Source organism: Heteronotia binoei, chromosome 7, assembly GCF_032191835.1.
Source record: "Heteronotia binoei isolate CCM8104 ecotype False Entrance Well chromosome 7, APGP_CSIRO_Hbin_v1, whole genome shotgun sequence".
Taxonomy (NCBI): domain Eukaryota; kingdom Metazoa; phylum Chordata; class Lepidosauria; order Squamata; family Gekkonidae; genus Heteronotia; species Heteronotia binoei.
In genome coordinates, this window is record NC_083229.1 from 5,408,245 (window position 1) to 5,421,622 (window position 13,378).

Consider the following 13,378-nt stretch of genomic DNA (forward strand, 5'->3'; position numbering starts at 1 on the left):
GCAGTGGACCAAGGAGGCAGCCCTCTCCAACTGGTATTCAGTGGAAGACTGCCCCTGAGCCTGGAGGCTCCATTTAGCTACTGTGGCTGCTGGAAGAACCTCTCCTTCTGTCTCACCCCCTTTTGAACTGCCCCTAAGCTTGGGATCATCGCTACACCTTGCAGCAAGGAACTGCACAAGGCAATTTAGGGAAAGGACGGTGGCTCAGTGGTAGAGCATCTGCTTGGTAAGCAGAAGGCCCCAGGTTCAATCCGCAGCATCGCCAACTAAAAAGGGTCAGAGCACGTAGGCGTGAAAAACCTCAGCTGGAGACCCTGGATAAAGAGCCGCTGCCAGTCTGAGTAGACAAGACTGACTTCGATGGACCAAGTGGGGGGGTCTGATTCAGTAGAAGGCAGCTTCGTATGTTCATATGCACACTGGGTAAAGGACCATCTTTTCCACACCCTCAGTCTCTTGCCCTCAGCTTCAATGGGCACACTTCAGCTTGTTATTTGGGGAGGGAAGGAAAATGACCACCCCACCCATCCCCAATCCTAAGGGAAATCAACCCAGACTGTTCCCTGGAAGGTCAGATGCTGAAGCTGAAGCTCAAATCCTTTGGCCACCAAATGAGAGGGGAGCACTCCCTGGAGAAGACCCTGATGCTGGGAAAGGGAGAAGGCAAAAGAAGAAGGGGACGGCAAAAGAGGAGATGGCTGGACAGCGTTACTGATGTAACAAACACGAATTTGAGCAGACTTTGGAGGATGGTGGAAGACAGGAGGGCCTGGCGTGACTTTGGCCAGGGGATCGCAAAGAGTCGGACTCGGCTGTGCGACTGAGCTACAAACCTCCCCAATCAGACCCATGCATAGTTTTAGAAATAGGAAGAAAAAACACACAAAAATCCTGGAAAGAGGATTCTGGACCTAAATATCCTGCCAATCGGGGCTTTTCTTAAGCAGGAACACAGTTCCGACTGGCTTGGTGCCAGGGGTGTGTGGCCTAATATGCAAATGAGTCACTGTTGGGCTTTTCCTACAAAAAACTCTGTGTGGACCAATGATAGCCAGGGGGTGTGGCCTAATATGCAAATGAGTTCCTGCTGGGGTTTCCCCTACAAAATAAACCCTGTTGTCAACCAAGCAAGGAAGGAAGACAGTTTCACAGGGGAACCATGGTAGTTTGCAAACAAACATCTGGATTCGGACGAAGGGGACTTAGACTCTCGAATGCTTGTAGCCTGAAGAACCTTGTTGGTTTCAAAGGTATAGCTGGACTCCAGCCTAGCTGATCAACAGCCTTAAACATGAACATATGAAGCTGCCTTATACTGAATCAGACCCTCCTGGGTCCATCAAAGTCAGTCTTGTCTACTCAGACTGGCAGCGGCTCTCCAGGGTCTCCAGCTACGGTTTTTCACGCCTACCTGCCTGGACCCTTTTGAGTTGGAGATGCCGGGGACTGAACCTGGGACCTTCTGCTTACTAAGCAGGTGCTCTACCACTGAGCCACCATCCCTCCCTAGAGTCAGAATTGTCTACTCAGACTGGCAGCGGCTCTCCCGGTTCTCAAGTGGAGGTTTTTCATGCGTACTTGCCTGGACCCTTTTTAGTTGGAGATGCCAGAGATTGAACCTGGGACCTTCTGCTTACCAAGCAGATGCTCTACCACTGATCCCTCTCCCCTCCCCTAAAGTCAGTATTGTCTACTCAGACTGGCAGTGGCTCTCCAGGGTCTCCAGCTGAGGTTTTTCACGCCTACTTGCCTGGACCCTTTTTAGTTGGCGATGCCAGAGATCAAACCTGGGACCTTCTGCTTACCAAGCAGATGCTCTACCCCTGAGCAACCTCCCTTCCTCTAAAGTCAGTATTGTCTTCTCAGACTGGCAGTGGCTCTCCAGGGTCTCAAGCTGAAGTTTTTCATGCCTACTTGCCTGGACCCTTTTTAGTTGGAGATGCCGGGGATTGAACCTGGGACCTTCTGCTTACAAGCAGCTGCTCTACCACTGAGCCACTGTCCTTCCCCTTCTGACATCTGGCAGTTCTCTGATTCAATTGCTGGTCATAGCCTCACCCTGCACCTCGGTACATACCAGTCTGTGGAAGATGTCCGTGACCTTCACCTTGGAGAAATTGGGGGATTTGACTTCTGGTCTCTGATGTGTTTTGGCTAAAAGGAGAGCGGGAGGGGGGACAGAAGACAATGTTAAAACAGCGGCGTAACTCTTGGGACTTTATTTGTGCCGTTTTCAGAGAAGTTTTTGGTACCTACAAGACAAGAAGATCTTTAAGAGAAGAGAAGCCGTGTTGGATCAGGCCAATGGTCCACCCAGTCCAACATTCTGAGTCACACAGTGACCAAAAAAACCCAGGCGCCATCAGGAGATCCATCAGTGGGGCCAAACCCTCCCACTGTTGCCCCCCCCCCAAGCACCAAGAAGACAGAGCATCACTGCCCCAGACAGAGAATTCCATCTCTACCTTGTGGCTAATAGCCACTGATGGACCTCTGCTCCAGATGCTTATCCAATCCCCTCTTGAAGCTGTCTATGCTTGTAGCCGCCACCACCTCCTGCAGCAGTGAGTTTCACATGTTAATCACCCTTTGGGTGAAGAAGGACTTCCTTTTCTCCGTTCTAACCCGACTGCCTGCCGGCTCACTTACGGTGAATGTCGGGCGCATCCACGGTTTCAAAGAAGTCTTCCTCGTGGTCGATCTCGGCGTACTTGCTGAGGGAGCGCTTGTGGGCGAAGCAGAGCACCTCCTGGAGGATGTCCATCTTCCGCAGGATCTTGCACAGGCTGTGCAGCCGCAGGGCCTCCTCGTGCCTCATGATGGCCTTCTTCAGGTGCGCCTTCCCTGCGGAGAGGTACCAGAGAGCGACAGTGGAGCAGCATCACTTTTGAGCGCTGCTCGGGCCTTCTTGGGGCATTCACACAGCTGCACTGACAGAGCCGGAAGGCACCACAGAGGCCATCTAGTCCACCCCCTGCTCCATGGAGGGTCAGTTTAAGAACAGAAGAGAAGCCATGTTGGAACACGCCGATGGCCCATCCAGTCCAACACTGTGTCACACAGTGGCCAAAAAACCCAGGTGCCATCAGGAGGTCCACCAGTGGGGCCAGGACACTAGAAGCCCTCCCACTGTGCCCACCCCCCCAAGCACCAAGACTACAGAGCATTAGTGCCCCAGACATAAGAACATAAGAGAAGCCATCTTGGATCAGGCCAATGGCCCATCCAGGCCAACACTCTGTGTCACACAGTGGCCAAAAAAACCAGGTGCCATCAGGAGGTCCACCAGTGGGGCCAGGACACTAGAAGCCCTCCCACTGTGCCCACCCCCCCAAGCACCAAGACTACAGAGCATCAGTGCCCCAGACGTAAGAACATAAGAGAAGCCATCTTGGATCAGGCCAATGGCCCATCCAGGCCAACACTCTGTGTCACACAGTGCCCAAAAAAACCAGGTGCCATCAGGAGGTCCACCAGTGGGGCCAGGACACTAGAAGCCCTCCCACTATTGTCCTCCCCGCAAGAGCCAGTTTGGTGTAGTGGAGAGCCAGTTTGGTGTACTGGTTAAGTGTGCGGACTCTTATCTGGGAGAACCGGGTTTGATTCCCCACTCCTCCACTTGCACCTGCTGGAATGGCCTTGGGTTAGCCATAGGTATCGCAAGAGTTGTCCTTGAAAGGGCAGCTGCTGTGAGAGCACTCTAAGCCCCATCCACCTCACAGGGTGTCTGTTGTGGGGGGAGAAGACATAGGAGAGTGTAAGCTGCTCTGAGTCTCTGATTCAGGGAGAAGGGCGGGGTATAAATCTGCAATTCTTCACCAAGAATATAGAGCATCACTTGCCCCAGACAGAGAGTTCCATCTATACCTTGTGGCTAAGAGCCACTGATGGAGCTCTGCTCCAAATGTTTATCCAATCGCTTCTTGAACCTGTCTATGCATAAGAGAAGTCATGTTGAATCAGGCCAATGACCCATCCAGTCCAACACTCTGAGTCACACAGTGGCCAAAAAAACCAAGTGCCATCAGGAGGTTCACCAATGGAGCTAGAAGCCCTCCCACTGTGCCCCCCACCAAGCACCAGAATCCAGAGCATCACTTGCCCCAGACAGAGAGTTCCAACAATACACTGTGGCTAAGAGCCACTGATGGACCTCTGCTCCATATGCTTATCTAATCCCCTCTTGAAGCTGGCTATGCATAAGAGAAGCCATGTTGGATCACGCCGATGGCCCCTCCAGTCCAATACTCTGTCACCCAGTGACCAAAAAACCCAGGTGCCATCAGGAGGTCCACCAGTGGGGCTAGAAGCCCTCCCACTGTGGCCCCACAAGCACCAGAATACAGAGCATCACTGCCCCAGACAGAGTTCCAACAATACGCATACATACATATACACACACACACACACACATATATATATATATATATACACAAACACACACACACATATATATATACTTTGGCTAATAACTACTGATGGACCTCTGCTCCATATTTTTATCCAATCCCCTCTTGAAGCTGTCTAGGCTTGTAGCCGCCACCACCTCCTGGGGCAGTGAATTCCACGTGTTGATCACCCTTTGAGTGAAGGACTACCTTTTATCCATTCTAACCCGACTGCTCAGCAATTTCATTGACTATCCGCCAGTTCTTGTATTGTGAGAAAGGAAGAAAAGGACTTCTTTCTCTACTTTCTTCATCCCATACATAATCTTGTAAACCTCTATCATGTCACCCCGCAGTTGGACGTTTCTCCAACCTTTCTCCAGCCTAGACTAGCATCCCTGACAAGGGTGATTAACATGTGGAATTCACTGCCACAGGAGGTGGTTGCAGCTACAAGCATAGACAGCTTCAAGAGGGGGTTAGATAAAAAATATGGAGCAGAGGTCCATCAGTGGCTATTATATATATATATTTTTGACCACTGTGTGACACAGAGTGTTGGACTGGATAGACCACTGGCCTGATCCAACATGGCTTCTCTTATGTTCTTATGTGACACAGAGTGTTGGACTGGAGGGGCCATTGGCCAGATCCAACAGGGCTTCTCTTATGTTCTTATGTGTGACACAGACTGTTGGACTGGATGGGCCACTGGCCTGATCCAACAGGGCTTCTCTTATGTTCTTATGTGACACAGAGTGTTGGACTGGATGGACCATTGGCCTGATCCAACATGGCTTCTCTTATGTTCTTACGTGTGACACAGAGTGTTGGACTGTATGAGCCACTGGCCTGATCCAACATGGCTTCTCTTATGTTCTTACGTGTGACACAGAGTGTTGGACTGTATGAGCCATTGGCCTGATCCAACATGGCTTCTCTTATGTTCTTATGTGACACAGAGTGTTGGACTGGAGGGGCCACTGGCCTGATCCAACATGGCTTCTCTTATGTTCTTATGTGACACAGAGTGTTGGACTGGAGGGGCCACTGGCCTGATCCAACAGGGCTTCTCTTATGTTCTTATGTGACACAGAGTGTTGGACTGGAGGGGCCATTGGCCTGATCCAACAGGGCTTCTCTTATGTTCTTATGTGACACAAAGTGTTGGACTGGAGGGGCCACTGGCCTTATCCAACATGGCTTCTCTTATGTTCTTATGTGACACAGAGTGTTGGACTGGAGGGGCCACTGGCCTGATCCAACATGGCTTCTCTTATGTTCTTATGGTTTGTCCAGCCGCTGCTTAAAGACTGCCAGTGAGGGGAAACTCACCACCTCCCCGGGCAGCCCATGCCACTGCTAAACTACTTTGACTGTAAAAAAAATTTCTTCTAATACCCAGATGGTACCTTTCCAACTGTAATTCCATTCCATTATTTGAGTCCTCTCCTCTGCTGACAACAGGAACAGCTCCCTGCCCTCCTTTTTCCCAATACTGCACATTCCCAAGTCCCTCAGCCTTTGGGTCTCCGGCCCCAGACCATCCACGTCGCTCTCCTCTGTGCCTGCTCCGTTCCGTCCACGTCCTTCTTGAAGCGAGGCCTCCAGAACTGCACACAATAGTACAGGTGCAGCCTGACCAATGCTTGCAATCTGGTTGTTATGCCTTCCCCAGGACTGCGTTCGCCTTTTTTGCCGCCGCATCACACTGACTTGCTCATGTTTAGCTTAAAGTCCACCTTTACCCCAAGATCTTGTTCATATACACCTCTACTCAGAAATGTGTCCCCCATCTGTACATCTCATTTTTATTAGCCAGATGTATTTACCATTGCTGAACTGTATTGACAGTTCAATATTGACAGATCTTATTGACATCTGCCCACTTTTCCAGTGTGTTGAATTCTATATGTTCCAGTCAGGGCTGCTCCCCACCCCCTGGCCAGGGCAATAATAGTCAGCCACTGATTTAAGGCAAGCCCTCGTGGGGTTTTCAAGGCAAGAGATGAACAAAGGCGGTTTGCCATTGAGAGCCAGTTTGCTGTAGTGATTAAATGTGCGGACTTTTATCTGGGAGAACCGGGTTTGATTCCCCACTCCTCCGCTTGCAGCTGCTGGAATGGCCTTGGGTTAGCCATAGCTCTCACAGAGCTGTCCTTCAAAGGGCAGCTTTTGTCAGAGCTCTCTCAGCCCCACCTACCTCACAGGATGTCTGTTGTGGGGGGAGAAGATACGGGAGATTGTAAGCCGCTCTGAGTCTCTGATTCGGAGAGAAGGGCGGGGTATAAATCTGCAATTCTTCTTCTTATTATTTTTAGATATCATTCCCTACTACTATATCGGTCCTTCAGAATCAATCAAAGGCTAGCCGGAATAATGTTGTCTTGCAGGCCTTGTGGAAATGGGCGAGGTCCCGCAAGGCCCTAACCTCCTCTGGCAACTGGTTCTTACGTTAAGCTCTTACGTTATGCAAGACCGCCTTACGTGGCTCTTACATTAAGCAAGCTGGCAGTCTGCTCTAGGCTTTTTACTCTTGTCGCCTCAGAGGTCAGACACAGGGAGGGAGGTCAGAGGTCAGACACAGGCAGGGCACTTACCCAGTTTCCTCCGCTCCTCGGGGTCTTGTAAGAGCTGGCAGAGGGCTGGCCCGTCGGGCACGCTGACGTGGAACTGGAGGAACGCTTTCTCATGGTCTGGGAGATCCGCGTCAGACGCAGCTGCGCAGAACACAACAAGCACAGGCTTCCTCAGGGGGAGAGACAGAAGGCGGCCAAACGCAGCAAAGAGAGCCCGCGTCCTCTCCAGCCCAGAACAGGATTCTTCAGGGGAGACCCTTTGTAGAAAGCCTCAGCAGAGTTATGCCCTTCTAAGTCCATTAAAGACAGTGGGATTAGAAAGGCAGAGGTCTCCTTAGGGAAGTGATTAAACTGGAGAACTGGCTGGCAAAGGAGGCACTGATGGCCACGAGAATAAACGGCTTGGAAGGGGGGTTAGACAGAGAAGGAGAAGAGGAAGAGGTGGAGGACGAGGAAGGAGGAGAGGGAGGAGGAAGAAGGAAGAAGAAGAAGGAAGGAAGAAGATGATGATGTCGATGATGATGATATTGGATTTATATCCTGGCCTTCACTCTGAATCTCAGAGTTTCAGAGCGGCTCACTATCTCCTTTATCTTCTTCTCCCAACAACAGACACCCTGTGAGGTGGGTGGGGCTGAGAGAACTCTCACAGCAGCTGCCTTTTCAAGGACAGCTCTGCGAGAGCTCTGGCTGACCCAAGGCCATTCCAGCAGGTGCAAGTGGAGGAGTGGGGAATCAAACCCGGTTCTCCCAGATAAGAGTCCGCGTACTTAACCACGACACCAAACTCGAGGATAAGTCTATCAGTGGCTGCAAGCCATGGTGGCTGAGGGGAGCCTCCAAAATCAAAGACACTAAACTCTTGAATCCCAGAGCCACGGGGCAACATCAGGGGAAGGCCTCAGCCTCTGTGCCCTGTTGCTGGACCTCCAGAAGAACTAGTTGTCCACTGTGTGAGGCAGGATTCTGGGCTAGATGGATCCTCACTGGTCTGGTCCAGCAGGGTTCTTCTCAGGCGAAGGCCTCAGCTTCTCTGCCCTGTTGATGGCCCTCCAGAGGAACTGGTTGGCCACTTCATGAGAGAGGATACTGGATTAGATGGACCTGCACTGGTCTAATCTAGCAGGGCTCTTCAGATTCTCTTCTCAGGGGAAGGCCTTGGCCTCTCTGCCCCGTTGTTGGCCCTCCAGAAGAACTGGTTGGCCACTTCATTAGACAAGAGGCTGGATTAGATGGACCTGCACTGGTCTGACCCAGCAGGGCTCTTCTGAGGTTCTTCTCAGGGGAAGGCCTCAGCTTCTCTGCCCTGTTGTTGGCCCTCCAGAGGAATTGGTTGGCCACTTCATGAGACAGGATACTGGATTAGATGGACCTGCACTGGTCTGATCCAGCAGGGCTCTTCTGAGGTTCTTCTCAGGGGAAGGCCTCAGCTTCTCTGCCCTGCTGTTGGCCCTCCAGAGGAATTGGTTGGCCCCTGTGTGAGACAGGAGGCTGGACTAGAGGGACCCTCCCTGGTCTGATCCAGCAGGGCTCTCCTGAGGTTCTGCCAGCAAACCACACTGCTTGGAAATCCTATCAGCGTACAAACTCTGCCCCACTTTTCCATCTGGCAATGGCCAAACCGTCTCCTCAAGCAGACAAGGTAGTTTCCCTCCATCACGACTCTCCTGGATGTATTTATTCAGCACTCCCTGGCCAGGGCTAAGTTCAGGAACGCTGCAACGACAGCTGCTGTAAACAACTGGAGGAGGCGAGAAGCCGCAGAGAAAGACCTCCCAATCTGGGAGCAGAGACTCAGCAAAGCTATGGGGGGGCAGAACTGCCCGTTCCCCAAAACAGAGCCCTCTGCAACCAACCGTTAAGAGCAAAGGGACAAAGTGCTGGCATCAGACGGGCACCACGCGGCTTGAATGTCTCAGCACATACCAACGGGGGTAGGCTGTGGTGCGGGAGGCGGGGAAGATTACTGTATAGCCCAAAGAGCACAATCACAGATGGCTAACCTAGCCAAAGGCGTGCTGATTGGCAGAGATGGGCCCAGCTGGGGGGGGGGGTGGCTGGGAGGAGACACACTGACAGTGTCGTGGTGCCTAGGTTGTTAAGGACTTGAATGGTCTAACGCAGGGGTGGCCAAACTTGCTTAAAGTAAGAGCTACGCAGCATAAACGTCAGATGTTTGAGAGCCGGAAGACACGAATGTTAGATGCTCGAGAGCCACAGGACAGGAGGAAGGGAAGGGAAAGCGAGGGAGGAAAACAGATGGAATGAGGGAGGGAGAAGTGGAAAGAAAGCAACTTTAACTTTAAATGCATTCTCCAAACCAGCTGATTGGGTGTTGGGAGCTTCAAGAGCCACACAATATGTGCGAAAGGGCCATATGTGGCTCCCAAGCCACAGTTTGGCCACCCCTGGTCTAACACGTATGCTGAAAATGGATGTGATCTAGAGCCTAGATCAAATTTGCAGGGGAAGCAAATTGTCTAAGGAAAGGTCCCCTGTGCAAGCACCAGTCGTTTCCGACTCAGGGGTGACGTTGCTTTCACAACGTTTTCACGGCAGACTTTTAACGGGGTGGTTTGCCATTGCCTTCCCCAGTCATCTACGCTTTCCCCCCAGCAAGCTGGGGACTCATTTGACCAACCTCGGAAGGATGGAAGGCTGATTCCACCTCGAGCCGGCTACCTGAGAACCCAGCTTCCGCCGGGGATCGAACTCAGGTCGTGAGCAGAGCTTAGGACCGCAGTACTGCAGCTTTAACACTCTGCGCCACGGGGCTCATCAAAATTGTCTAAGGGGGGATTTAAATATAACAAGTAACGTACAGAATGAAAAAAGCTGACAAGATCAGAGTTGATTCCTTTGAAACGTGGTGCCAGAGGAGAACTTTACAGATACTGGGGACAGCCAAAAAGACAGATCAGTGAGTACTAGATTAAATCAAAACCTGAATTGACTCAACTGAGGCCAGAGGTCCTTTTGTAGAAAAATATGTGGTGGAGCTCATTAGCATAATTCATTCACATATGCCGCCCCCCGCCACCAGCCACCAGCAACCCGACACAAGAAAGGAGAGCCCCGGGCAAGTTCAAAGGACAAGGTAGGTGGGGAGGAGGAGGGGGGATGTCAGAAAGGTTCAGCAGCTGCGCTCCTGTGTGCTCCCTTTGAATTCAAGGCTTAACTGAGGCTATTGCATTTTGGTTGCATTGTTAAGGAGGGGGCATTTGGGAAGTCATGGGGGCTTTTTTTATTTGTAGCAGGACCTCCTTTGCATATCAGGCCACACACCCCTGATGTAGCCAATCCTCCTGGAGCTCTCAGTAGGCCCTGTGCAAAGAGCCCTGTAAGGAATTCTAGCAGGACCTCCTTTGCATATTAGGCCACACACCCCTGATGTAGCCAATCCTCCTGGAGCTCTCAGCAGGCCCTATACGAAGAGCCCTGTAAGGAATTCTAGCAGGACCTCCTTTGCCTATTAGGCCACACCCCCCCTGAGGTAGCCAATTCTCCTGGAGCTTCCAGCAGGCCCTGTACGAAGAGCCCTCTAAGGAATTCTAGCAGGACCTCCTTTGCCTATTAGGCCACACACCCCTGATGCAGCCAATCCTCCTGGAGCTTCCAGTAGGCCCTGTACAAAGAGCCCTGCAAGCTCTTGGAGGATTGCTTACATCAGGGGGTGTGGCCTAACCAGGGGTGGAATTCTAGCAGGAACTCCTTTGCATATTAGGCCACACACCCTTGATGTAGCCAATCCTCCAAGAGCTTACAGGGCTCTTTGTACAGGGTCTACTGGAAGAAGAATTGCAGATTTATACCCCACACTTCTCTCTGAATCAGAGACTCAGAGCGGCTTACAATCTCCTATATCTTCTCCCCCCACAACAGACACCCACCTCACAGGGGGGTGAGGCTGAGAGGGCTCTCACAGCAGCTGCCCTTTCAAGGACAACCTCTGCCAGAGCTATGGCTGACCCAAGGCCATTCCAGCAGGTGCAAGTGGAGGAGTGGGGAATCAAACCCAGTTCTCCCAGATAAAGAGTCCGCGCACTTAACCACTACAGCAAACTGGCTTTCTTAAACAGGAAGGAAGGAAGGAAGGAAGGAAGGAAGGAAGGAAGGAAGGAAGGAAGGAAGGAAGGAAGGAAGGAAGGAAGGAAGGAAGGAAGGAAGGAAGGAAGGAAGGAAGGAAGGAAGGAAGGAAGGAAGGAAGGAAGGAAAAGAAGAAACGATTTATATCACGCCCTCCACTCTGAAACTCAAAGTCTCAGAGCGGCTCACAATCTCCTTTCCCTTCCTCCCCCACAACAGACACCCTGTGAGGTGGGTGGGGCTGGAGAGGGCTCTCACAGCAGCTGCCCTTTCAAGGACAACCTCTGTCACAGCTATGGCTGACCCAAGGCCATTCCAGCAGCTGCAAGTGGAGGAGTGGGGAATCAAACCCGGTTCTCCCAGATAAGAGTCCAAGCACTTAACCACTACACCAAACCCAGATGCCATCAGGAGGTCCACCAGTGGGGCCAGAACTCCAGAAGCCCTCCCACTGTTGCCCCCCTGCAAGCTTTTGGAAGATTGGCTACATCAGGAGGGTGGGGCCTAATATGCAAAGGAGTTTCTGCTACAAAAAAAGCCCTGGAAGTCATTAATTCATAGGGCCGTCAGAAGCCGGAAGCAACTTGAGGGCACTTGACACACACAGTGTTGTTACTGGTGGGTGAATTCCATGGAAGTAGGTATCCTTGGGTGTGGAGCCAGGAAGTGGCTTTATACCGAGCTGGACCACTGGGCCAGCCAGCCAGCCCCAAACCGTCTTCTACAACTGCCACCGGCTCGCGAAGGACTTGGCCGTGTCTCTGGAGACCCCTGCTCATGCGGAACTGAACCTCGGTTCTTCTGACTCCAAAACCCAGTGCCTGAAGAGACAGAAGGAACCCCCACTCACCTGGGCAGTCGCAAAGGGCGATGGCAGCGTAGTAGTGGGAGAGGGCCTTGAAGTGTTCCGCCTTGACGTGCACCATAGTGGTCCATGAGAACGGGACGTAGTCCTTCACGTGCGGCTGGCTCATGGTCTGATACACCAGAGAGTACACCTCGTCCAACTGGGGGAAAGCAAGGACAGAAAAGAGCTGTTGATGAGCAGGTGGCTCGTGCTACAAAGGAGAGTCCAAGGCCACAGAAGAGTCGTGGCCGGCTGGTCGGGGCCACAAGAAGAAGAGAGCAGACCCTTGTTGGCTTCCTCTCGACAGTGCCAGCGCAGTGGGTGCGCGAAGGAGGTTACAAAGAACATAAGATAAACCGTGTCGCATCTTCACTTCCTTTTATCCGTTCCAACCCGACTGCTCAGCAATTTCATGGAACGGCCACGAGTTCTTGCATTGTGAGGAAGAGAGGAAAGCCCTTCTTTCTCCACCTTCTCTAGAAAAAGGAAAGGGCCCCTGTGCAAGCACCAGTCGTTCCAGACTCTGGGGTGACGTTGCTTTCACAACGTTTTCACAGCAGACCTTTTTACGGGGTGGTTTGCCATTGCCTTCCCCAGTCATCTACACTTTCCCCCAAGCAAGTTGGGGACTCATTTTACCGACCTCGGAAGGATGGAAGGCTGAGTCGACCTGGAACCGGTTACCTGAACCAGCTTCCTCTGGGATCGAACTCAGGTCGTGAGCAGAGGACTCCGACTGCAGTACTGCTGCTTTACCACTTTGCCCCACGGGGCCGCATCCACCTTCTCTAAACCATGCATAATTTTGTTAACCTCTCTCATGTCACCGCTCAGTCATCATTTCTCCAAGCTACAGAGCCCTAAGCTCTTTAACCTTTCTTCATAGAGGTGGTGTTCCATCCCCTTAATCATTTTTGTTGCCCTTCACTGCACCATCTCCAGTGTTATCATATCATTTCTGAGTTGTGATGAGCAGAACTTTACCCAGTATTACAAATGAAGCCACACCATAAATTTATACAGGGGCATTACGATACTGGCTGATTTCTTTTCAACCCCCTTCCTAATAATCACCATTTGCCTTTTTCACTTCCATTCCTAATAATAATACTTCATAATCTCCTAATAATCTCTATCTGCCTTCCTAATAGAACGAAGCAGTAGACAAGTGGCACATTTAAGACCAACTAAGTTTTATTCAGAATGTAAGCTTTCGTATGCTCTAAACAGACTAAGAATACGAAAGCTTACATTCTGAAAAAAATGTAGTTGGTCTTAAATGTGCACTTGTCTACTGCTTTGTTCTATTGCTTCAGACCAACACGGCTGCCCATCTGGATCTGCCTTCCTAATAATCTCCATATACTGTTTCCACTTCCATTCCTAATAATCTCCTAATTCTATATAATCTAATAATATCCATTTGCTGTTTTCACTTCCATTCCTAATAATCTAATTCTTTATAATCTCCTAATAAT

The 13,378-nt window shown here is 51.2% G+C and overlaps 1 protein-coding gene across 1 annotated transcript in view; it reads right to left on the bottom strand.

Annotated features, from left to right (window-relative positions):
* Positions 1–13,378, bottom strand: part of RHPN1 (rhophilin Rho GTPase binding protein 1) — an 84,557-nt gene that overhangs the window by 10,841 nt on the left and 60,338 nt on the right. Inside the window, exons 9-12 of the mRNA XM_060243055.1 lie at positions 11,904–12,060; positions 6,989–7,108; positions 2,650–2,844; positions 2,078–2,154 (exon numbers count right to left, since the gene is read on the bottom strand). Of these exons, the coding sequence (XP_060099038.1) occupies positions 2,078–2,154; positions 2,650–2,844; positions 6,989–7,108; positions 11,904–12,060 (549 nt within the window). The remainder of the gene's footprint in view (positions 1–2,077; positions 2,155–2,649; positions 2,845–6,988; positions 7,109–11,903; positions 12,061–13,378) is intronic.